At 39.2% G+C, this 25,406-nt stretch overlaps 2 protein-coding genes across 4 annotated transcripts in view; both read left to right on the plus strand.

Moving 5' to 3' along the window:
* Window positions 1-7,389, plus strand: part of LOC110958239 (disks large homolog 5-like) — a 46,813-nt gene extending 39,424 nt beyond the window's left edge. For all 3 annotated transcript variants that reach the window (XM_051939436.1, XM_022204686.2, XM_051939437.1), the window contains 7 exons: window positions 155-325; window positions 477-673; window positions 1,378-1,521; window positions 1,650-1,777; window positions 2,312-2,421; window positions 4,601-4,710; window positions 6,311-7,389. In XM_051939436.1, the coding sequence (XP_051795396.1) occupies window positions 155-325; window positions 477-673; window positions 1,378-1,521; window positions 1,650-1,777; window positions 2,312-2,421; window positions 4,601-4,710; window positions 6,311-6,414 (964 nt within the window). In that variant the 3' untranslated portion in view covers window positions 6,415-7,389. The remainder of the gene's footprint in view (window positions 1-154; window positions 326-476; window positions 674-1,377; window positions 1,522-1,649; window positions 1,778-2,311; window positions 2,422-4,600; window positions 4,711-6,310) is intronic.
* A 629-nt stretch (window positions 7,390-8,018) lies between these two features.
* Window positions 8,019-25,406, plus strand: part of LOC110958237 (calcium-activated potassium channel subunit alpha-1) — a 104,984-nt gene continuing 87,596 nt past the window's right edge. Inside the window, 2 exon segments of the mRNA XM_051939055.1 lie at window positions 8,019-8,970; window positions 22,520-22,663. Of these exon segments, the coding sequence (XP_051795015.1) occupies window positions 8,734-8,970; window positions 22,520-22,663 (381 nt within the window). The 5' untranslated portion in view covers window positions 8,019-8,733.

Raw genomic sequence — 25,406 nt, forward strand, 5'->3', positions numbered from 1 at the left:
TAGTACACAAGTCAAAAAACTCCAGTATTGGACAATCATCTTGAAGCACCACAATTTTTATATTTTCTTGCAAAGCTGTCTCTTGATACTCTTGTTTAACCAAAGGTGAAGGAATGTGTTCGTATTAACTGTTCTGTCGTTCATCCTTGGTCAGAGCACTTTATGAGAAGGTGGCAGAAGTAGAGCAGGAACTGAGCTTTAAGAAGGATGACATCCTGTATGTTGAAGACACATTACCAAACGGCAATTTTGGCTACTGGATGGCCTGGCAACTAGATGAAAAGGCACAGAAGCTGGAGAAAGGGCAGATTCCAAGTAAATACATGTAAGTTCAGCTTATAACTCAGATTCGGTAATTCCTCACACCAAACACATAATTTTTCATTTCCTTTTTATTCGAGTCCTCATAAATCTGTTTGTCAAGGTTAAAGAGCAGTTTGATTCCATTTGAGTTCATGCTGATATTTCTCCATCAGGATGGATCAGGAGTTCTACAGAAGACACAGCATGGCTGATATGAAAGATGACAATGGCACCAGCAAGACGCTTTCTGCCGCTGCTCGGAGGTCGTTCTTCCGTCGCAGGTTAAAGCACAAACGCAGCGGATCCAAGGATGGCAAGGACCTCACGGCTCTGGATGCCATAAGCACAGATTCTTTACCCATCACAGAGGGTAAGACATCCTCAACTGTGCCACTTCATTAGAAATGTCCAAGTCGAGTGGCATAATGAGTCAACGAGAATAATGGATTCCAGAGTGTGTGTGTGTGGCGGATGAACATTCAGATTGTTTACTTAAAAGGATAGTCCCTCAATTTTAGCATTGCAGTCTCCAAAACAGTTCAAAATTGCTGTTGCAGCATCAGATAATGTTATTCCATACATTCTTCTGCATCTTTGTTGTTGACAGCTGGATCCAAAATTATGCACAGATGAATCCGACAACAGGAAGTTTGGTCAAAGATTTGAGTGTGGAGGAGGATCTAATTTTCTGATGTTCTCTCTTACTAATTCTTCACCCCCAGATTTCATCTTCACACTCATAACTGTCAGTTTGTCAGACTTCACACACCTTTTCACAGATGTACTCCAGTAGAGCTCTTAACAGTCTTTAATCAGTAATAAAAAGTAAATTGTCCTTTAAGGATGCAAATGTGCTTCACGGTGTCTTAACATAAATTATTTGTATTCAGATTTGTCAGGCAGCTCTGAGATAAGTGTGACTATAAAGCACGGTTGTTCTATAAAAAGCATGTGGGCTCAACAGAACCTTTCCCCGGATACAGAAGTTCATAACTTTGGTTATTAACAGCGGCTGTATCCCCATGCCGTCTTGTGTATTTTGGAATGAAGTGTATTTCTGCATCTCCTGGTTAGATGGAGTGAGCCTGATGTACCAGCGCGTTCAGAAGGTGGAGTGTTCGTCACCTAGACCAGTGCTGGTGTTGGGTCCTTTAGTGGAGGCCAGTAAGGACATGCTGGTAAAGGAGGCTCCTGCCAAATTCTGCCGCTGTCTGCCTGGTGAGCTCATACACACAGTTTGTGATTCTACTGAGAACTACTTAAATAGGAACAAGGTATTAATTGGAGAGAGAGCTAAATCTGTAAAATGTACAGTTTATTAAAATGTTTATTCATTTTACTTGCAGAAATTATGAAGGCGTCTCAGCAGGCAATAGAGCGTGGGGTAAAAGATTGTGTGTTCATTGACTACAAACGGAGGAGCGGCCACTTTGACGTGACAACTGTTGCATCAATAAAAGAGATCACAGAGAAGGTAACAGAATATCACTGTGTATTATGATCTATTAGAACCGTCAGTGAGGCATCTTTGGACCAGAACTTCAAAAATAATTGTGTTTTTGAGTTTCAGAACTGCTAAGTTTGTTCACACACTGTCTTTATAACCTTAGACTGCAAATTAGAGGCAAGTGTCTCTGGGTCTTTGGAGAACCTAACAGAAAATCAGTATTCTGGTGTAATATTTGTCTGAAATTGCAAATAAAGCATCATGGTTCAACTTTAAAACTCATCAAAATATATCTTAACTGCTTGATTAGAGATTTCAAAGGATGTTTTTATTATTCTTATCACGATTTGTTCAAGTTTGGAGTTTGTAAGCTGCACCAACTGCTTTGCCTACATATCTGACAGCCTGATCTGAATAAATCCAAAATGCATCTTCAGTTTTGTTTCATGCTGGATGTTAATTATGCTTCCAAACTCTACCAACTGCTGTATTATCTGCAACATTCTGCTTTGAACCACCGCCCCCATCTCTCACGCACTGTTCTGTCATTTTCTCTCATAGGACTGTCACTGTTTACTTGACATTGCCCCTCACGCCATCGAACGTCTTCACAGCGTTCACATCTACCCAATCGTCATATTCATTCGCTACAAAAATGCCAAGCAGATAAAGTGAGTAATCTCATGCCTTTGAAGACATTTGTTTCACATGTTTTTTGTTTCTTTTTATTATTATTTCTTGCTCGAAGACATGTCAAGTGTACTGTGTTTTGGCACCACTGCTGTTTACCCAATTACATTTCAAGTTCAGAGAAAATTCATTCAACGGTTTTGCTCCTGGAGGCTGTTTATGAGGATAATTATTTTCAGAAAAATGTCGTTTTACAGAAATCTAGGCCAGAGGATTTTCAAATACAAAAACATTAATGCTCATAAGTCATTAACATACAATACACTTTAGTGTTTGTAGCATCTAATGTAATCATCTGTTAATCTCAACTGACTGGACATTGAATTAATTTGTTAGAATGATTCGATTGTATGTCTTGAAAGAAAAAAAAAAAAAAAGCTGCCCCATGTTTCTGCCACTTCCCATGCCAGGAAGTATGATTCTTGATTACTTTCATTTTTTGTGTCAAAACAGACATTCAGGAAATTGACATGCAGAAGCCTTGCTGCTGTAATCATATTTATCTACACATAACAAAAACTAATTGCCTGCTGGGGTTTTCATTGGCTGATGGTGATATCTCAAAGACCCCACTGCTTTTTCATTTGTAATCACATGGGGAAGATTAAATCTGCTGAAGCCTCAACATAGTACTTTATGCACAGACACACACACAGACACAAATGAGGTCGCTCTCAGGTCTGGCAGGAACAGGCTTTCTCGACCACTCACACACACACACACACGCGCCCACAAATCTATGAAACGGTGCAGCAGGCAAACATGTTTGAGATTGATTCCTGCTAAGCCTTCACTGTCATCAGCTGAGTGCCAGCTGTCCAGGGAGGGGCTCGCAGAGTCTGTGGCTCCGCTCTGTGGCGTGGGTGGCTAAAGCACTCCACCCGCCCCCACCCGCTGCAGTTTCCACATACACACAAACACCTCCCACCGCTTGCCTGCTGCAGCGACTGACAGAAGCTCAAGGTTTTCTTTTTCTTTTCTTTTTCGTCCCTGGGTTTTTATCCTCTGGGAGGCATCAGCAGACCAATATGTTGACTGCATACTGAGTACCGGGGAGAGACGGGAGCGTGATTCTGGGTTAGGTCAGAGGCTCCCAGTGGAAGATGAAGACCGGCAATCACATGACTCCGTCTCAAGAATACGTGTAGATGTGGAGCGACTGAGTGGGCTGAAAGGCTTTAAAGTAGAGAGATTTCACTGAGCCTGTGCTGGTAGACTGATGGGTAGAAATGACAGATTTCAGCTACCAGCTATGTTGATATTTCCTTTAAATCATAAACATTGTAGCCCATTCTTGGCTATGTTGCAACTGAATTTGAATATTTCTAATGACTTTACAATATATTTTGCTTCAATATGATAACATGCTGTTGATATGAATACCAATAATCATGGTACATATTTTACCGAATTAGGCAAAAAGACTGTTGTATCAATACTTCTCAGTAGCATTTCTTAATCATTTCCTTTAATTTACTTTACTAGATGATGTCATTGTCTGCATAGCTCAGTGGGTAGAGTGGCTGTTCGATCCCCGGCCCGTCTTGCTCATCTCGAGGTGTCCCTGAGCAAGACATTGAACCCCTAATTGCTCCTGATGGGTCGTGGTTAGCACCTTGCATGGCAGCTCCCGCCATCAGTGTGTGTGAATGGGTGAATGTGACGTATCATGTAAAGCGCTTTGGATAAAAGCGCTATATAAATACAACCATTTACCATTTAAATATGCTGTGCTGCAGATACTGTCTAATGTCCAGTTGTTTTCAATGCAAATGTGACCATGCAGTGGAATTAGGGTGAATTAATTTACATCTCTGGATGAAGAGCTTTCAGATTTTGAACATTAGATCCTTTACGATACGTATATTAAAATGCTGAAGTTTACGTTCTTGTAGGACTCAAAAAAATACTTACTGACAACTTCTTCAAAGCTTACAAACATAATTTACAACTGTTTAAGAAATAAACAAGAAAATTGTTGCTATTTTAATGACATGATGACATCCAGTGTAATCTCAAGATAACTCATTTAAAAAAAAATCATTCATGGGTTCCAAGAAACTCTGCCTTGTTTGTTGCACTGCTATTGCGCCTTGTTATGAGTCTGTGTGAAGTGAGGTTTTCAAGGATGCTGACGGGCTGCGGATGTTGTCTCCTCAGAGAGCAGAAGGACCCTTTGTACCTGCGGGATAAACTCTCACAGAAACATTCCAAGGAGCAGTTTGAGGCGGCACAGAAAGTAGAACAGGAGTACAGCCGCTTCTTCACAGGTTGGTGGAAATGCATTCCGGCTAGTTTGGATACAAGAATTAGCATATAAATTATTTTAGCCTTACAGAGACGGAATAATTTGAGCACCACTGCAGGGTTTGACACTAATTTGCCAATGAGGATTTGCAAAGAGGTATACAGATGTCGGTACTGCTATTGTAACTAAATTTATCATCTTTGATGTGACTATTTAGGCGGTTAAGTGACCTAAAAATGCCAATTATCAAATACTTTATAAATCACTCTAGTGTCTATAGGGAAACAAGATCTAACTAGTCTGCTAGCAGGCTTAAAAACATTAGCTTGACCTGCATAGCTGTGTAATCTTGAAAATCACGTAAATTTGCAAGTTTCATACATTTCAGTAGCATGTTTCATACTGGTATCAGCTTTTTGTTTTAAAATATATTTAAGATTTTATTGCAGCAGTGTAAAAGTTACAAGGGAGCATCAACAGATATCTACAGTGTTACCATGGTAACACATGGAAAAAGTGATGTCTGTGTTGGTAACATTGCAGGACGTTCCCAGTGGAGGAATAACCAACATTCCCTGAACAGGGAGTAGGGATTACTGTTTATGTACACTGTGGAGCAGAGCTTTAGTTTTTTTATGATGTCTGGAGGTTATCTGAGGTTTTGGAGCACAGTGTCTCTGAGTTCTTTCACAGGTCAGAGTTAAAGTTTTCTATCTGGAGCAGCCGCCACTCTGAGAGCCCAAACTGTCCAGCAGATTAATGGCTGTATTAAAGGAGACAATGTATGGGGAAGAGCTTTGTAAATGAACACATACCACCACTGATCCCTTCTAACAGGGAGAGGGAGTCAGCCAGTTCAGGCCACAGTGATGAGCACTGTAATTATGATCAGCTATAAATGTGACTGTGAGGTGGTACATAGTGTTAAGTGGAGCTGATCACATCTGAGTACTAGTTCATTGCCAATGTCCAGACCTGAAATCAATCATGGCTCCACACTCCTGTTGGTCCAAGAGAGCATGAAATGGTGAGATTGAATTGATCACCAAGGATTTGGTGCTTGCCTCATTTATAGCATATTTAATTTATATTAACTGATAAACTTTGGGTTTTTTACTGCTGATCTGATAATACAAGCATAACAAATACACACCGGGCTATTGAACTTGGAATGTGCATATATATATATATATATATATATATATATATATATACACTAAAGCTAAAACAATGGACCAGTAAGTGAATTTAAAGAAATTAATAAACAATTCTATTGAGTTTCTTCATTGTTTACTTTTGGTAGCTTCTCAGTTGTGAGGGTTTCTTTGTGTAATCAATTTTGACACTGGGTGAATTTACTATTACGGCATTTTCAGACTAAATGAATCAAGAAAATAATCAGAAGACAATGACAAATTCATTAGTTGCTAATCTACATTTTTCAGTTTTGACATTTTATAGGCAAACAGTTCATCAGTTGGTCAAAACAAATGTATAATAAAACTACTATAACTAGCTGCAGCCCTACATATTGACATTTAGTAGAAAAATGGAGCCTTATCTGATCTACATGCTTAACACTCCACTTGTAAATATTCTTCCCCACCCTCACTGTGTTGCAGGCGTTGTCCAAGGAGGCAGCGTCTCCTACATTTGCACTCAGATCATGACCATCGTGGAGCAGGAACAGAGTAAAGTGCTGTGGATTCCAGATGGAGCACCATAGAAATCTCACCTCACTACATGTTGCGCATAAACACTAGACAGGGTGTGATTTTTATTATGGGATACAGAATAAATCGGTACGCCGCAGACACATACATGATTTAGCGTCCAATACTTTTTCCTCATATTCCAATATCAGCACTGATGATGATCATGCAATATTCCCACTACAATAGTAATGTACTGTACTGCAGATAGATTTGTTTACACTAGTATTTAATACTTGAATGTTTTATCCTCCCTCATATCTAGTAGCACTCCTTTAATCCCACTTTTTCCCATGAACATGTCGGACCACAAGAAGTCAAGATCGGCGCAAACTGAAAACCTTATTCTTGAAATGAAGTTTAAATGGACCACTGTGTTCCTTTGTCTATATTTATACGCATTTTCCTGCCATTTAATTTATCTAATCAAATCAAAGATGTTGGTTATGAACCTTTTGTTATACAAATGTAGTTGTCTAGTTAATAGGAAGGATGATATTTTACTATTAATGTTCTTATTTATAGAGGAGAAGCTGTGGCAGATTTGCTTCCTTCACATTATGTTGCAGTCTTGTGTTTTTGTTATGTTGTCTGAATGCACCATTCTTTTTTTCATTTCAGTCCTCGAACATAATATTGTGCCAAGCTAAAAATATTGGTTAATCCCTATACACTCTTGAATTTATTAACACTACAACTTCCATGGTAAATCATCCAGCAGGTTTGTGAGTTTTAACCATTTAGCCTGGGTTCGTGTGTTCTACTGGTATTGCCAACGTTGTTCCTCTTTGTCAAGTGGATTTTTTGTTTGTTTGTTTAAGAAGGGACGCTTCATTTCTGGTTCATGGTTGGCTGTCAGCTAAACACATGCACATCTTGAATTTTCAGTAAAATCAACATTTCACCTTCAAGTCAGATGAAACACTTTAGGGCAGGTTTTTCTCCAAATGAAGGTTTCTTATGAAATATTAAAAACCGAGCACAGTTAATGGACTGCAAGTTGTGTGTTTTTCTGTTTTAAAATAGTTTGTGTTTACCTGAGGTCATTTCCACAGATGACAGATTTTGAAGGCTGGTAATTGTCAAGAAAACGCCACAAGTGGAACCTCAATGATCAATCCACTGTTTGTCCACGAGGGGGAGGAATTCACCACTGTAAGTGAGGAATTGTAAGATATTATTTTAGTACTTTACCGCTGCCCAGTCTAAGTGAAAACTTCTGTTTACTGATATATCCGTGTACTTTGACATTAGTTATATTCCAAAAGGAGGAGGTTTTTACTGGAAGCTGAAATGTGTCACTTGAAGTACTGAGTTCATACTTTCAGGAGGATGATTTATACACCATGAAAGTATGATGTTATTTATTCCCTCTGTTTCTATTTTGTGACTTCTATTGACGATTAAATTGCAAATCCTAGAATTTAGAACCCAGTAAAGTGTTTTATAATCAGATAATGTGGGACACCAGTTGGAGAAAACTGAGTTTGAAAATGAATAATTTCGGAACTAGGTGTCTCCACAGTCATACTTTCAAAGGAAGGTGGCTGCAACCACAAAGTTACAATCATAAAAAATTGATGAAGCGGTCACTATAAATAACCAGACATCCAGATAAGCATCGACGTCTGCTATTGATGGCTCCTCCTCCGCTACCTGTAAATCTGCGATGCCATCTTCCAACAAATGGATGTGGCAGGCAGGCGCTGGAGTCGGAGAGCGAGAATTACCGATAATATTTGTGTTTTCTGCAACCGATTTCGCCGATAAGGATATGACAAATTGCGAGCCTTAAACGCGGAGGAGCGCATTCAACAGTGCGCCGTGCGGAGCGCCAGTAGCGGACCTGCCGAAAGCTGCGCCGCTCAACAAGGTGGAGGAGTGAGTCCATCGGCTGGCGAGGACAGCGCGACTCTCCACTCTAATAATCTTAAAATCTCCAGTTTTATTCGTAGGGACTGCCGGAAAAAGCGAGAGATTTACGGGTTTTTGTTTTTTTTTTTAAATATGATTTTTACGCACAGATCAAACGGATGACGCGCTATTCCAGCCCTGAAAGCGCATCGCCAGGCGCACGGCTGCTATCTTGATTTGAAGGGAAGTTTATATTGCTGTGCGTGTGACTGCCGTCGACTCAACTTTTTTTCACGTCTTGGCTTCCAGTGGAGCCAGATGAGAAGGCAGAGGAGCGGAGGGTGGTTGACTGAACATGCCTGAGCCGTTGGGGCATCAGGGGGCGCTGGCCGGAGCTCCCCAAAGCGCCTGAATCTCGAGTTGAGTTGATTTGTTTGTTTTTGAAGGGGGGGTGGCTGGCAGGTGACCATAAGTCGATAATGCCGAAAAACCGGGAGAAATTCAACCCGGATCCGTCCATCCACATCTCCAAGATGATGAACGTGATCATCCCCCTCTCACCAGATGTGCCCTGTGACAGCAACGGCCAGCGGATGTGGTGGGCTTTCCTCGCCTCCTCCATGGTCACTTTCTTTGGGGGTCTCTTCATAATCCTCCTGTGGAGAACTCTCAAATACCTGTGGACTGTGTGCTGCCACTGTAACACCAAAAAGAAGGTATGTCATGTCAGAGAAGCAGCGCTCCAGCAGTGAAATTCGACACAGGGTTTGTGTGTAGCAGCCAATGCGTGACAACAGTGTGTCCAGCCAGTTTGATTTATGAAATGGGCTTGTAATTAAATCTGTGTGGAGGCCCCATGGAAAGAGAGCACTGTGCATGGCTCTGAATAATGAACTCTGCTATTCTTGGTTTATGTCACATACAGTAACAGTGAGATGGGATTGAATACTGATGAAGGAATCATATTCAGTTTGAGCAGGTGTAGTGATAAGTGCAGCTGACACTTGTTGGTGGATCATCTTATATTTGTTCCAGTAGGTTGGTTATTAATGATTTAGCACATAAGCAAGTCCCAAGGATTGTGAAATGCTTATATTACGAAACCATTTATATTTAATTGTGCCAATTCTTTTAAAATGACAGATACTTTCTCACCTAATAGTGAGAAATACTTTGCGGATAGTTTTATTTGGTCTGAAATACCTGTCTGAGATTTCTTCCTCTACTCTAATCCACTCAAGGGGAATAGAAGTTCAACTGTGCTGCTGGAAAGAGGGCAGATTTATTTCTTGTTTTCCAGAAGCAATATTTCACTTACTCTGGATAATCCACAGGTCTTGCTGTGAGCATTTTGCACTGCAGTTACTTTCTATTGAATGTCTGGTCACTGTGTGTTCTAGTTATCCAGAGTAACAGGGGCACATATTGGGAAAACATGTTTAATCTTTTTTGACGGTCTTTTTTAAAATATTGTGTGCATCACACAAAATTCCAAAAGAAAAGATATTTTTTTATAATTTGGATTAAACCACAGAAGCAAGAAGAAATTAAAGGTGAAAATGGTAAAGCACGACCAACTTCGCATGTGATTCAGTAAACTATTTAAAAATGGCAACAAACCCATCCTTAGTATTTTATATTCAACATCATCTGAGGTTAGTGCCATTTGCTGCGTGGACTTCAGTGGTTAATGGTGCAGTACATTGTCTGATTTCTTTCCAAAAGTCAGGAATAGTTTTGTCTGTCAGGGACACATGGCCCATCACCTGTTTCCACATTTAAGACAGGTACTACTAGCATATTTAGCAAAAGTCCTGCATAAGGAAAATGTGTTTTACTCAACTGAGCATTAATCAGATATAATTCAAGATTTATAAACTGCATGTTTTTGAGTAAAATATAGTTTATACCCTTCCTCAAACGCTGAAAGATAAACACGGACTCGCTGATAAAGGTGCTAGAGATGTGGTTTGTTTTAATGTATGTGCATTCATTTCTCAGACAGGCACTTTGAAGGAGGAGGAGAAGAAATGGCAAAGGCTGCTGCATGCAGGGTGGTACTGACCTTTTGCAATGTGTGTAGCATTTCCATGCTTTGGTTGAAAGTGGTAGCAATTAAGGCTGCAGCTAAAATGGCTTAAATCGGTGATTAATCTGTTGATGTATTTGGTTATTTAGTTAATCACTTATTGTTTGACATTTTCAAAAATATTTCAGAAAAATGCTAATTGTGAGTTACAAACCCGAGCCCAAGGTGCTGCTTACCAATATATTCAAATACGTCAACTCAGGTAAGTTCAGTTTTATTTAAATTGCGTCAGTTCCCACAGCAATGTGAAGATCTTAGAGTATTACATTATAGAGAGAAACCCAACATATCCAAACTGGAAGATTCTTTTTTGAGCAAACTGTTTGGCAAAAGCGGAAAGAAAAATACTTGAATTTTAAAAGAAACAAAAACTCCAGCAGAACCAGGCTAAGGCAGGGCTGATGTCTGCCTCGACCGGTTGGGGTGAGGGTGAAAAGATGGCAGAGAGAAAAGAGCTCATTAGAGAACAATACAATACTGTGGAGGTTGATTTTTGCCACTATCTGCATGAAATTTGTCATGATATAAGATAGAAACAGCAAATCCTCCCATTTGAAAAGCAGAAATAAGAAAATCTTTGACTTATTTTTGTTTAATAAATGACTTAAATGAAAGATCAGTTCATTTTGTATTTGCTAAGCATTTAAGCTTAATCAAAAGAATCCATGAGCTTGCTACTTGGTTTTATTTATAGATGCATGAAAGTGGAACAGAAATACCTCTGTGAAAACAAATCAGGATGAGGCTGTTCATTTCAGAGTCCACGGTCGAACTGTGTTCATGTGTGAATACAAGAGAGCAGTCAGATTTTGTGTTTTTGTTCAGATTTTGCCAAGTGAAGCTGCTGAGCTCCACCAACCTGTTGTGCTACTCTGTGGGAGTTAGCCAGAGACGGGTCATCCTTTCACTTCCAATCTCCCCCTCGCTGCCTTTTGCTCTCCTGGCATTCATTTCGTAACTCCTGCCCTGTCTTCTTCTCGCCCTCTTTTTCTCATCCAAGAATCAACCTTCCTCCAAAGTGTCAGAAATGCAGTGTCAGGCGCATACGGTATGTGCAATATGAATCAGTATTTTTGTTGCTAAGCAACTAGCAAGCAAAGGATTTCATTATAAGAGTAAATCTCTCTCTGTTATGCAGTTGTCTAGGCTGTGAGATGTGACAGGTTGTGCTGGAGGAACACCCCCCCCCCCCCCCCCCCCCCCCACACCCCAGTCTGTGCATGTCATTAGCAGCCCAAACATGGAGGCTTTCAGTGCATTGTTCCTAGATGGGAGTTGATAATCCGTTTCCTCCTCCTCTGATTTTCAGTTTGTTTTGCCTCTCTGCGGGGCCTTTGCTGCCCAGTTCTGTTCTGTTCTGACAGCTCTTGCGTCTCTGAGACTGAGCCTCCATCTCAGTGGCTCTGTCCTCCCAGTCAGATGGTAATCGATGAAACTCGTCATCTGTGAGGTTCTGATGAATGACTGCTATTATCTGTCTAGGAAGGAGAGAGAAATTGTTTTCATTATAAAAGCCACTGTACTCACAATGGGGAGGATGACGGATTGTGGCAGCTCCTCAGTCATGTTGAAGTTTCTTTGTAGAAATTTGTTTCGTTGTTTACTCAGTTATGTGTTCAGGAGGACTGATGTAGGTTTGAGAGACCACATATCAACCAGGAGCCTGACAAAAATAAATATCATTGGCCAATGTCTTAGTTGGTGAAGGTAGTGAAAGAGACCTGTCAGTATGAAGGATGTTATTATAGCTGACGGAGTGTTGTTTGTTCAATCCACTATTTTTATTCAAACTGAAAAAACTCTTGGATGGATTCATGTGATATTTAGTACAGACATTCATGTTCCCATTGAAGGTAGTTGTTCAAATTTTGACATTCCTGATTTAAGATCACAATGAGGTTTACAGCTTTAGTTTTGAGTGTTCTGACAAGTACTGGATGGAGTGATGCTTTGCTGCAAATATTTATGATCCCTAAAAGATACATTCTAAAGACTGTTGAGCCCTATAATAAAGTGCCATAATTAGGTCAGTCTTGATACTTTAGCCTGCTAACATTAGGTAAGATGGTAACCATGGCAAGCATTAGGATGTTGGCATTGGCCCTCTCCCAGTCTCCAAACAGTCTCTGTGTGCTCCACTAAGACGGCAAGTGTGTGATGCTTAGGGCTTCACCACCGTCAAATCGACAGGTGTACAAGTAGTTGTCGACTATTTAATTATTCGCCAACTATTATGATAATCAGTTTAAACATTTTTTTAAAAGAAAAACAACCTAAAAATTCTCTGATTCTAGTTTCTAAATGCGAATATTTTCTTGTTTCTATACTCTGACATTAAGCTGAATATCTTTGGGTAATGGACAAAACAAGACATTTGAGGACGTCATCTTGAGCTTTGAGAAACACAGATCGACATTTTTCACCATTTTCTGACATTTTATAGAGCAAATCTAATCAACAATAGAGTTTAATCAACAATGAAAATAAAAGTTAGTTGCAGCCCTAATGTTGCTCTTAAGCTGGGTCTGAAATATAGTAATTACCAGGTAAGTGCTTCTGATCGAACAGTGGTAATTACGAATTTGGAGTAGCAGAGTCTCGCACACACAGGAAAGTCCAACAGGTCAGACAAAGTTAATATTAATGCGACACTACACTGACATCAGCTCTGAAATTGCTTTAGCAATAATACATTTCTGCTAACCCTCTCTGAAACAAGCTTTTTCTTTTCTGCATGGATTTATTTTATAAAAAATCTGATTTGTCCATTTCGTTTTATCTTCAGCCAGAAGCACTTGAATGCAACACACCCACATCAGCATGAAGAAGAAACACTTGAAGGCAGGATAATTTTTTGAACATCCAGACACTCACTCTTTTGACAGTCTTCTCTGCAACTTGGCTCATCGGTCGTCTTTGTAAAGACTTGAAAAAGATTCCTAATATATTCCTTGTGATGTCTGTTTAATTGGCTGTGTAATTAGTTAGGCAAGTATCAGATACTCGCATTGCATAATACAAACAGCATGTTGCAGTTTGGCTGCCATTGCGCCATCTGGGATCCAACAGGTCTCAGATTAACACAAATGCTAAACATCTCGACTGTGCCATAGCCTACTGCTTTTTGACAGGCAGGAAGACAAAAGATGCACTTGGTGCTGTTAATAAGTGTTACAGGAAATGTTTTTGATTTACATATTAATATATGTGTGATTAATTTTTTGTATAAATCCTCTCAAATATGTGTTTTCAAAAAGCAAAAAATATCACAAATTCCTCTTAATGATTCATTATAACTGATTGTCTGAGTTGCATTTCACTGTCTTATAACTGCACAAACTATTCATCCACTTTGGATGCTGTAGATTCCAAATAACATATTCATAAATAGTGCAATTTCGTCTTCTCATCCACACAGCATTCATTTCTTCACACCACAGCTGCTGACTGAGGGGTCAGTTTATTCCCCACTTTGATGTCGATATCAGTTCATGTAGATATTAACTAAATAACTATGTTCATTCAGTCTGTGATTCCTTGATTGGAGGAGCATGGGTTTAAGTGCCATATGTGACACAAATAGTCTTTCTTCATACAGCGCAGATCGGTTATGAGACTCGGATATTTCAAGAAGTTTTTCCTGCTCAGAGAACGTCTTGGTTCATTATTAATGTGATTTATATTAATATGTGTTTAAATAATTGATTCGTTTTTCGAGAAATTGTGTCACAAGCCACATGTTCTATTCTCGTTTAATGCGCTCAGCCTTTGAGAAATGATCCTGGTGGATCCTGAGAATAGGCTAACAGTGTTGATGAATGACCTCTGGTGTCAGGAAGACTGGATTTATCCAAGATAGTGGAACCTAAATTTGGAGGCTAAGACTACTGATCAAAGTGACAAAGAGGAGATGTGCTGCCTGAGTAGCTGTAATGACGACATGTACTCTTCTGGTGCCATTAAAAATGTATCTCATCTATTTTTGTTTCATTAAACTAAAGTCCAGTGGAAGACAGCTGAACCCTCTTGATGTCTAAGTCTAAAACTAAGTGGACAGCTAGCACAAAAGTAAGCATGACATCAGCTGTACACTTAATAATTTGTAATGAATCAAAGTTGTGCTGTTTTTTTTTTTTTCTGGAAGAGATTTAAACGTCAAAAACACAGCGCTTCAGCTTCACATGGGAGGTATCTTCCTGCATGTGGCCTTAAGATGAAATCAGCCACGTGACCCTTTTAGAGAATAATTGGACAGTGGTATGTCATGAGTCACAAATGATTAATCTTTGAACTCTGCTTTTAGTGGCATTAAAAATATCGTGGCCGATGTATTTTCAGCGCACATTTTTAGATTTGGTCATTAAATGCTGGGGGAGAACAGCAGGATGCCAATTAAGGCCACTTAACCGCGATCGCTTCCCTCCACACAGACTGACACTTTATTCGTTAACACAGGGAAGTGCGCTGTCGGATAAATACGTCAGGTTAAGTGTTTCATTGAGTTGTTAGTCAAGAAACGCACTTCAAAGTGAAGTGTTTTTCAGAGAAAACAAAGAATCGACACACTGTCCATCACTTGGACTTACTTTATCAACAGTACCAAATGTATTACAGACACCAGTACTTTTTGTTTGTGTGTATATAAATTCAATATTCAATTACTTTTAGCTTCAACCCTCTGAACCCCAAGCAGTTTCTGAACCCCAAGCAGTTTCTGGATGTTTTCTTTGCTCTCGTCATATTTTCATTCACTGTGACCGCCTTCCTCACTGCAATGTAAAATCCTGCAACTCTGTGAAAACAGCACAACCACAGCTAGAAGTATAGAGAACTGAAAACGTCTACTATATAGTATAGTGCCACAAATCACAGAAAAAGAAAATAAAACTCTTTCAAAAAGTCGAATTTCACAAATTACACAAACTGCAAAATACAACACAGCCTGCAGTTCATCCCAGTACAGACAACAGTACAGTGAATTCTTTTTTACTTTTTTTTTCTTTCAAATAAGATGCTTAAAATATTATTTTGATGAAATGTTTTTAAGTTTAGATTTGGAGCTTTTCATCGATGACCGTCAGTCAGGTTGAAAATCCAAGGGTTCTTTCTGTTTTTACAGTTTCTGGTTTTAATAAATGGTGTAATTTTTGCATTTTGGAAAAGAAAACATTCCTTTTCAAACCCACCTCTAGGTTTTGTGAATTAGAGGGTTAAACAACTTCCTTCTTATACTTCTGACTCCTACTGTGTCAGTATACAGTTAGTTGTTTTTGATGCAATCTAGTTAGAGCAAATTGTTTAGATTTGGTTTTATGTATATTTAGTTTTAGTCGAAATTTTCTTTATTTGATGTTTATTTTTTGTATTTAGACATTTTTAAGGGAGCATTCCAATGATTTACTATTATACTGCTTAAATTTTGGGCAGTTGTAAATAACAAAGGAATAGTCACAACTGAAGCATCCTTAACATGACCTAACGTCCAGAAACACTGGATCCTACAATTCCCAAAGTGCTGCTGAATATTGTTTTTTTTTTTTTGACAGTACTGCATGTAGAGGTTCTCACCTGTGAAGCTCTACACTCCCAATTAGTAGTGCAAGATTTATGAGTCTTCAGTGTAAATCAAGATAACCCTGGTGGCTTCACTGTCATTAGCAGGAGCATTTTCTCAGACTTTGGAAAGCTTCTTCAACCGTAGACTTAAATAGATGCAGTTGTAAAAACTATTGAGAGTACTGTGAAGTGGCACTCTCCATGGTGCTTACGTATAAAATCAGCAAAATGCTCCTTTATGGAAAGACAGCCCTAGATTATTTTACGTGATATTACATAACAGTTGGAATTATGGACAGAAATGTAAATGTTTGTATTGAGATTTACCAAAACATGTTTGTTTAGTGATGTTCAATGGTACTATGATGCCACGCTAAATGCAGTGACACTTCTATTTCTGTGCTACCATACTTTATGAAATGTCAAGCATAGAAAACTGCATAGCACATTATTATTGCATCTTTACAGGGTCGGTATATTATGCCTTTAATATTTTTATAGTGAGGTCAAACGTACTGTATCAGGTTAGTTTAATGACTTTACCGTGAGCTAAATTAATATCCTTACCAACATTAATAACAAAATAAACAAGTCCTAAGATAATGTCACGTTTTGCAATTTATGACTTTATTTAACTTTCCATTGTTTTCATTTGATATGTTGCATCGTAAAATAGATTCTGCACATCTTATTGATTGTTGTTAGTAGATTGTAAGGAATGTCAAGAGTTCAGAATGCTGAATAGATTATGTAACAGTGTCTGTTTTTATCCACTCTTCACACACATACTTCTGTTTATTTCCTTTTGCTCCTATAAGCAATTTTTCCCTATTTGTTCTGAAGTAATTTGGCACACAGTACAAGCATGTCTTCACTGTTCCGATCTTTCATTCTCAAGACGACACAGTGTTATTAATCCCACCATGAGACTAGAAGCCTGTAGCTTACGCTCCTTTATAGTTTTCACAAATTCACGAGGCTGCTGACCGACAAGGCAAACGGCGTGTTCCTTCCCTTTTAGTCTCTGACCACATCGTCTGATCCACTCACCCTGATCTCCTTAAGGGGATTCAGAAGTAAGATTTGACTTAAATTCTCCCAGAAGCTCTCTTTTAAAGCCTGTCTGATAAGATTCTTTTTCAAAATACATGATGTAACTTTGGAAAGTGGTTTGTTTCACAGTGGAAAACAGTTGTTCCTGTCCATTTCTTTATTTTATCAAAGGGCACATAGGGTTCACAAATTAGAACTAAACTGTGCAGTTAAGAGATAAATAATAAAGAACACAGTGTCTGTCTGATACCTGTTGCCTGGTGTTTCTAACTGCAGCTTGACAGAATTTCCCCTCCTGTATCTTGTTGGCTGCATTAACTGCTAAGTGAACTGGACATGTTATTATAGTGTTATCAGGTTAGCTGCAGGACTCTGGACAGACCATTGGAAGTGTAATGTGGTCTGTTTGTTTCTGATTAATGACTCTGAACATGATTGAATTTCTTTGTGCAGCCGCATATTTAGTTATAATGGAGACAGCTAAAATGTGGGGTTTTTGTGTGAGCAGAGAAATTGGAATTTTTACACAATGTTCTAGTACTTAACTGCACTTTTTACATTTTCTGACTCTTAAAAACTTTCCTACACTTTAGAAGCTTTTAAATTAATGCAGTCTTTATAACATTATGTCATTATATAAAACACTATTAATAGTTACTTGCTTTATCTAGTGATGCTTTTATGCTCATGGAGCTAAAGTGAAAATTTGATTATATTACAGTACAGTATGATTTAATTTGCACCTTTCTTACCGTCTTCAATGCTTAAAGAAGTATATGCATGTTTATGTAATTGTAGCATCTTTATTTCGACACTTTTGCATATAAAAACATGGAGTTATGGTGGACTTTTGAGTGCTCCACTTTCATTTTTAAATGATTCTGTTAAACTACAAATCCAGTGATATTCTATATTCTTCTTACTGTCAAAAAAAATCCTGTAAACTGTTAGCAAATGATCCCCATGTAGCCAAAGCCAGATGCAGCTCATTCCTCTGTGCAGCAGACCAACATTTTGTCCAAAAACTATTAAAGGATTAATCAGGATGAGTCATTTTTTGTCTGCATTTGCAACAAATCCCATGAAAGGACCGAACCAACAATGCTATGTTAATCCATCTCTCAGTACTTTCTGACACCCAACCCTACTGCTTACTGCAGCACTCGGCCTCAATGGCATTGATTTCCAAAGACGTAAATCTTCATAAACGGCTCACAAATGTCCACTTAATTTCTTTTAAACAGGCTCAGTAATTTCCTAAAGCAACTGGGCACTGTTTTCAGTAAATATTACTCAAACAGAAGTTACTAAAGTGCTGTTGGGGACCATTTCCAGCGGCGGATTAATAAACACTTCTGCTCTAGTGAGTATTTATGGCAGCAGTGTTTCCTGCTTCACCTGTGTGCCTCATTTCTGTGTGTTTGGATGGATTATGGACCACAGTGGCAGTGCCAGAGCAAAATAGCTTATATTAGAGTTTGGCTGTGTAAAGAGGTAATTAATTCTAATATCAAATTAACCACTTTTTTGTTGCCTGGAACTAAACACAGCCATGTACCTCATTTGTGTTTTGTAAACCATGGATTAATCCTTTCATTTATTTCATCGGTGCTGCATCGCATCCAGCTTTACAAAGATTTATGGTTTCATGAAAGCACAACACATGTTGCATACCGGGAGTTCTTTGAAACTAGCCGGCCTATTACAGGCATACACAAAAGCCCTTTCTGCATCTGGAGAATGCAGCATGCTGAGATCTTGGGTATAAACACCACAACAAAAAGAGTGCTGTAGTAATGGACAGATCAGGCCTGTGCAGTATCTATTTTTCCTTTGCATTTCACCGGGGCGTACAATAAAGGAGGGCATTTATGTTAAATAAAATGTGAAAGCTGAGCTGCTAGAGATAGAGGTCATTGCATTGAATGTGTGACAATAAGTGACCTTCTTCCGTAGATTCTTGCTGGATGGCGCTTGTTGCTATAGCTATACATTAGTGGACTGAACGGAAGTCATGTGCAGACTGTTAGTGGGTTAAACTGTTAGTAATTGCTGGTAAAATAAAGTGGACAATGGCTTTTTGTCCAGCTATAAATGCAGTGCCTTTCAAGATAAAGTTGCATGTGGCCAGTAGTGATGTGCAGTTTGAGCCATCGGGGCTGACCTGCAGGTCGGTTGGATTTGTGTAAGCTCATCACAAAATATCAGAAGTTCACGAGGGTCGGGTCAAAAAATGGCAAAGCAGCATTGTGAAGTTATAAATAACTTCCAGAAGCATCACATGTAATAGGATAGGCTGTGATTATATGCACTGCATCTCCCCCCCTCTTTTTGCAATCTAACTATAAGAATAACATCAACAAATCACATATGATGAGCGTAGCTGCAGGATTGAGGCCTCAGAGTGATGTGTGACACCATTAAGGTAGAAGAGGAGAAGCATGTCACCGGGGTAAAGACTCTGAGTTGTTAGCCTCAAGGCTATGGGGTGTTTCATCAGGGAGCACGGCTAACCTCTGCATCCTGTCTCGATTTCCTGCTCCGTGAATCATGCCAGTCCCAGCAGACAAACAGACTGACGGACAGACAGGCAGAAAGACGGGCGGGCAGGCAGGCAGGCAGGCAGGCAGGCAGGCAGCCCACTCAGTGGAGCAGAAACACCAGGAGCTCAGTGGCTGCCATGGATACACTCCTGGAGTCTCTTTGCTGCTCCCTCTCTGTATGTTTACTGTATGCGTGTGTGCAAGCATGTGCGTAGGTTTATTTTGGAGGCCTCAAGCCTGGCCACTATATTAGGAAGGATGTATTTATGTGTTTGAAGTGCAGATTTTTTGGTTTATCTTGTTTTGAAAACCAAAAATCTTAGAGGATGCTTTCTGTTAAATTTTGGATCTTGGTAGGTGACGCTACTTATGTTAGCCCCAAAACAAGCTGGCCAGTTTGAAAGGCATCTTGTTGCCAAAATTGCACCAGCCAGAATCAGCGAAAGAGAAAATCATGTGATTTTGACTTTTTCAACAGTCTTTGAAGCCATTTTCTTGGGAAACTTAACCAAATCTAAGTTTATAGTTGTGATAGTTCATCAAAATCCCTTTGTTACATTTGTAATATAAGCATTCAAAATAAAGCATTTTTCATGACTACATTCTCTAAAAGAAATAATTAAACAAAATCTGAAATTCTGCAATCCTTGGTCCAACTAGGAAGTCGTTAGTGACTCACCTGTGACCAAACAGTCACAACAAACATGCAAGGACTTTTAAGCTGAGCTGGTCTGAACTGCAGGCTGTGTTGACACAGAGCAGAGAGGAGACAAGAATGGAAACAAATTAAAAACGCAGGTAATAAAATATCTATATAGTATTTAGAGTTGCCATTTCTTTTTTTTTTCTTTTTTTTTTACAGTATTGATTACATCTGGGGGCAATTTAGAAGTTATACACGATTCAATTTTGTAATTAAATTGTAAAGTAATCACAGAAATACAACTTCTTTTTCTTCTTTTGAATCATTTGTGGCATTATAGCTGTTAAACTGCCCCATAGACATTTTTCTCTACTCATAGGTATGGTTGTGCCGTTTCCATGTCGTACTAGGACTATATTGAAGGGAAACATGCACCCACGGTGATTAAAAACTCTTTGGACACAAGAAACACCCAGAAGCTGCTGGGAGTTCAGAGGGTTAAATTAAAGCTGATCCAATCAATATTGTTTTAATGATAAATGAAATGGGCACATATATCAAGTTCGTAGCTTGTAGGGTCAAATCCACAGAAGATTATTAGCCAGTGCTGCAGTTTCTTCACGTCTGTTGAGTGTGTTTAGAATCTTAAATCTGAAGTTTTTGTATTTACACCCACAATGCAATCTTTTGGTTTACTGTCAGAATTTTTACCAACATTGTGTAAAATGTAGCCAACAGTTCCTGAAAAGCACTAATGAAACCTACTTCCAATACCAAAGAACGGACTGATACAGTTAGTGTCGAGCAGGTGAAAATGTAATGGAGCATTTAGCAGCTAGCAGAGCCAGACATTTTTCTCAGGTGTTGTAGGAGAACACAAATAGAAGCGAAAACAGGGTGAATGTTGGACTTCCATTTGTACATGGCAAAGTGATAATGTTAGTCTGTTAACGAGTTCATAGCCAAAACTATCCAAGGAAGGAAAATGTCATTATTGCAGATACAGTATATCAATATTTATAGATCCTAATATATTTTCAAACAAACCCAGTCATGCCTAACAAAGTAATTTCACCTCTGATATATATCCTCTAAATCATGCTGCTGCCTTTGACTGGAGCATTTGAAGTGGAGTGATTGAAGAATGCTTCATTTTTGCTCATTTAAATCAAGAACTGTGCCACAAACAATGAGCAAACTATATTGGCTGCAATTTTAAACCTTTTTTGAGCCATACCTTGCAGCTTATGATAATATTATTATCATTAGCTGTAAGTTATAGCAGTATATATAATATTACATTACGTTCTGCAGAAACACTCTGTTTCTTGTATTGTAACTTGGATGAATTCTCAATGAACTGCCACAAACAAAAACAAGGTGTCAGATCTCAGAAACAAGTGTCACATGAGATATTACTGACTCTACTAGGAGAACATAAGCTTGGTCAAAGTTAATGGAACTGGAGGAGGAAAAGAAGAAAAAAAAAATCCAAAGATATTTAGATGTTCAAATTGTGAACAATTAGAGGTGACACACTAAGTATACTAACACTGTTCCTCTTCAGTTATTTTGTTTAATCTTTTAAGAAGTTTGAGGTGAAAGCCAAAGAAAGGATCCGTTACCACCACTGAAGCTACGGATATGAATATGTTGAGACGGAACAGGAAATATAACATCTCTTATTAGACAAATTGTTAAAGTTGAACTACACAACACACCTTTTGCCTGGTAAAAGAACAAACAGAACAGCATGAAAGATTATTATTTATTGTTCAATAGCAATTAGAGATTGAATAACATGAGAATTTTTTAGGTTTGATGCTGATTATTGACAATCAAGAAAGGCTGATGACCAATATTAGGAACCGATATACATTTGAGACCCCAGAGTGACTACAGACATACAGAAGTGGCTACATCAGACCTGAAATAGCACATTTAATGGATCAGTAATCGGTTAATAAAAATGTTGCTACCAATAATCTAAAAAATGTCAGGTATCAGCCGCGATAGTAAGTTAGTAGCAGTCAATGAGGCGGCATAGCTCAGTGGGTAGAGTGGCCGTCTTGTAACTAGAAGGTCCGTCTTGTAACCGGTTCGATCCCTGGCCCGTCGAGCTCATGTCGAGGTGTCCCTGAGCAGGACACCGAACCCGTAATTGCTCCTGGTGGGTCGTGGTTAGCGCCTTGCATGCCAGCTTCTGCCATCGGTGGGTGAATGGGTGAATGTGATGTATCATGTAAAGCGCTTTGGATAAAAGTGCTATATAAATACTACCATTTAACTGACTTTTTCGTTCTTGGAGATCATTTCTAAATGAGTCATTTACGCTTAAACTTTGTGCGGTTTTGACTTTTATCTTCATCTTTTTCCCTCAGGAGGTCCATCGGATCACCACAGGCGACGGCATAAAGCGCGCTGACAAGGATGACGCGACGGCCAGCGAGGTGGGCTGGATGACGTCGGTCAAAGACTGGGCTGGAGTCATGATATCTGCTCAGACACTGACAGGAAGAGTTCTGGTGAGTTTAGACTCATTCTTTGTTTAATAATTATTATTATTTTGAGCTTCCTTAGCTGACAATTAGCAGGCTGTTGGTTAAGATGTAAGCGAGATGAAGCGTGACAGTCGATCACCCCCAAACTTGCTCATGACAGCGACGCACTCGGGCTGAACTCCCTTGTAGTTTATTCATCCTGTGAGATATATTTGTTATTATGGGACAAAGTTCTTGCTCAGTGGAGCTTGCAGCAGGAAAGCCACTAATTGGGTATGCTTGAATGTTTCTTGAATTTATTCTTGCTTGTCCCCCTCATAAATATACCATTTTCATGTGCATATCTTTGTAGGTTATCTCTCAGACATGGAGGCATCAAAACAAAGCAAAGTTTAATGAAGAAGTGTGTTAAGGCCATAAATCTAGTACTGTAATATGCTCAGACGGCAGAGAGAAACAGATGCAGGAAGACGGAGGAGGGAGGAACATGTACAGTTTACCAGTTGCATTTGGTCAAGTTGAAGTGGTTGCCATGGCGCCTGGCGTGTGTGTTGACAGGGGGAGCGCATGCCTCTTCGTCCACATGTTATCATTTTGTACATTGTATGGTCTTATCAGATCCTTTTCTTGCTCTAACCTGCCCCGCCTTGTGAGAAAACACCATGCAAGGACAGCGTTGGTGTGGTGGAGATTCTGCTTTACTTTTTACAGTTTTTATTTCAGAGGAGTGTTTGATGATTTGGCTATTAGCGCTTGGCAATGCAAGCGCTAAGACCGAGGAGTGATGAAATGAAATGGCATGAGTGGGAGCACTATGCCAAGGCTTGCCGCAGTGCTCGGGGCTTGATCCCACTTTCACCCACCCCCTTAAATGTGGTGCAGCATCTCCGGTTGGCTCAGCTTGTGGAGGTTGTTAATCATGAATGCTGGGTGAGCCGTAGACTCAACTATTATGGTCTGATGTGGAATATTAATGAAGCACTTAGTTCACATTTGTGGTACGAAAGCTGTAAAAAGAAAAACAAAGAGTGTCTGAGGATGGGAGACATTTTTTATTATCGCAGCTACAACTGAAAAGATATCTGGTTTGCTAAAGTGAAAAACATTTAGATGTCAAGTGCTTTAGTTGGAAAAAAAGTGCTCATTATTTGTGTAGCTGCTTTTGGTCATTTAACCTCATGGTGTTGATATGTAAGTGCTTAATAGCTGGAATAAAATCAACCAGCTTTGTTCAGCCCTGATTTTGGGCACATTTTGTTCACCTACCTCCAAATGAAAGTCATGCTGAACTTAGGTCGTTCCCACGTCATCTTCGATTCGTTCACCCTGAGTTCAGTCGCTCGTGACGGTGAACGTTGACGGCAACATATTGCTAACAGAAGTGTGACATCCTCTCCAACTGCCATCCTCTGCTTCCTTGTTGTTTTCACTTGCAAACGCCAATGCTGCTGTGTGTGTGTGCAGCTCAAGTGCTCTGTCTCAATGATGGCTTGACACACAACTGTTTAGCGAGCGCTCGTCTGTAACCATGGCAACTGCAGCTTACCTAAACACGGCAGATGTGTGTTTTCTGTTTCAGCCCTTTTAGGGGGCACATTAAAGCCTATTTCCAGGCCATCTGAGGGGGAATATTTACTGGGGGGTAAGAGCTGGGGATGGCTTAAATAGAAGGCAGGGTGTGTGTGTGTGTGTTTTCATTTTATGCATCTGTTTGTTTGTGTTTGTAGAACTGCTGTTCCCACATCTTCACTCACATTTTCAAAACCTACTTTTTGCAGGCAGGCTATAAACTCTTTAAATATTCTAAAACACATGATGTTTTGCCTCTGTTTTACACTTGCAGCTTTTAATAGAAGCCAGCGGAGGGTGAATCGATTGGTTTTTAACTTTGACCTTCCAGAAACATCAGCTTGTGGTGCTGCATGTGAATCCAAGTCAAAAGCAACTCCTCTAATTAATTCAACTAATTAAACCCTTCTAAATTAAAAGGAATAAATCTTAAGACAATTGAGACATGGATTATAGTAAAGAGGAGGCTTAGATGCAGGTTGCCTGCAGTATTTTGCAATGCTGATGTGAGTTTATTGATCGCAGTTAAACAGACACTGGTTGATGTCTGTGAATATTCAAATACTTACACAAAAGAGAGAAAAGAAAAAGAGGAAACATGCAGCTGAACATTTAACAGCAAGGACACAAGCACAGATTATAAATCTAGTCTGTGCTTTTCAAGTTAAACGTTGAGAAACCTCACATTTTAAATCACAGAGTCCATAAACATAAACTCATAAATCCTACGTTTCTATTGATGTTTTCTGTTTCGTTAGCTCTACAAACACAGCGTGCAATATGGCACAAAGGTTACAAAGCTGGTTAATGTTTAAAATCCGTGACATTAAACTGAATTTTCTGAATCACTCCTATTTACTCTGAGTTGGAGGGTCATGTTCCTCCACTTTATAGCCTTGAAGAAAAATTTATTTGATGTAACCATGTATTCTTCTTTTATTGCTATTTGATTTTAAGTGTGTCTGTATTTATTATATGAGCCTCAGCACCACTGAAAATGAAGGCTGTAGCTCAGTGTTTTTTTTTTTTAAATTTACAGTTAAAGAAATTATGTTTTTAATAGCACTCAAAAGACATTTCTCCCACTTCTTTTAGTCCCAAACTAAAATTCTCTTCAATAGCTGCGGTGTGTCACATTTCAGCCAAATGTAACATATTGCACAGAGACGAGGATCACTGCAGACGGAGCTCAGTGTTT

The sequence above is a fragment of the Acanthochromis polyacanthus genome, chromosome 19, assembly GCF_021347895.1.
Source record: "Acanthochromis polyacanthus isolate Apoly-LR-REF ecotype Palm Island chromosome 19, KAUST_Apoly_ChrSc, whole genome shotgun sequence".
NCBI lineage: Eukaryota > Metazoa > Chordata > Actinopteri > Pomacentridae > Acanthochromis > Acanthochromis polyacanthus.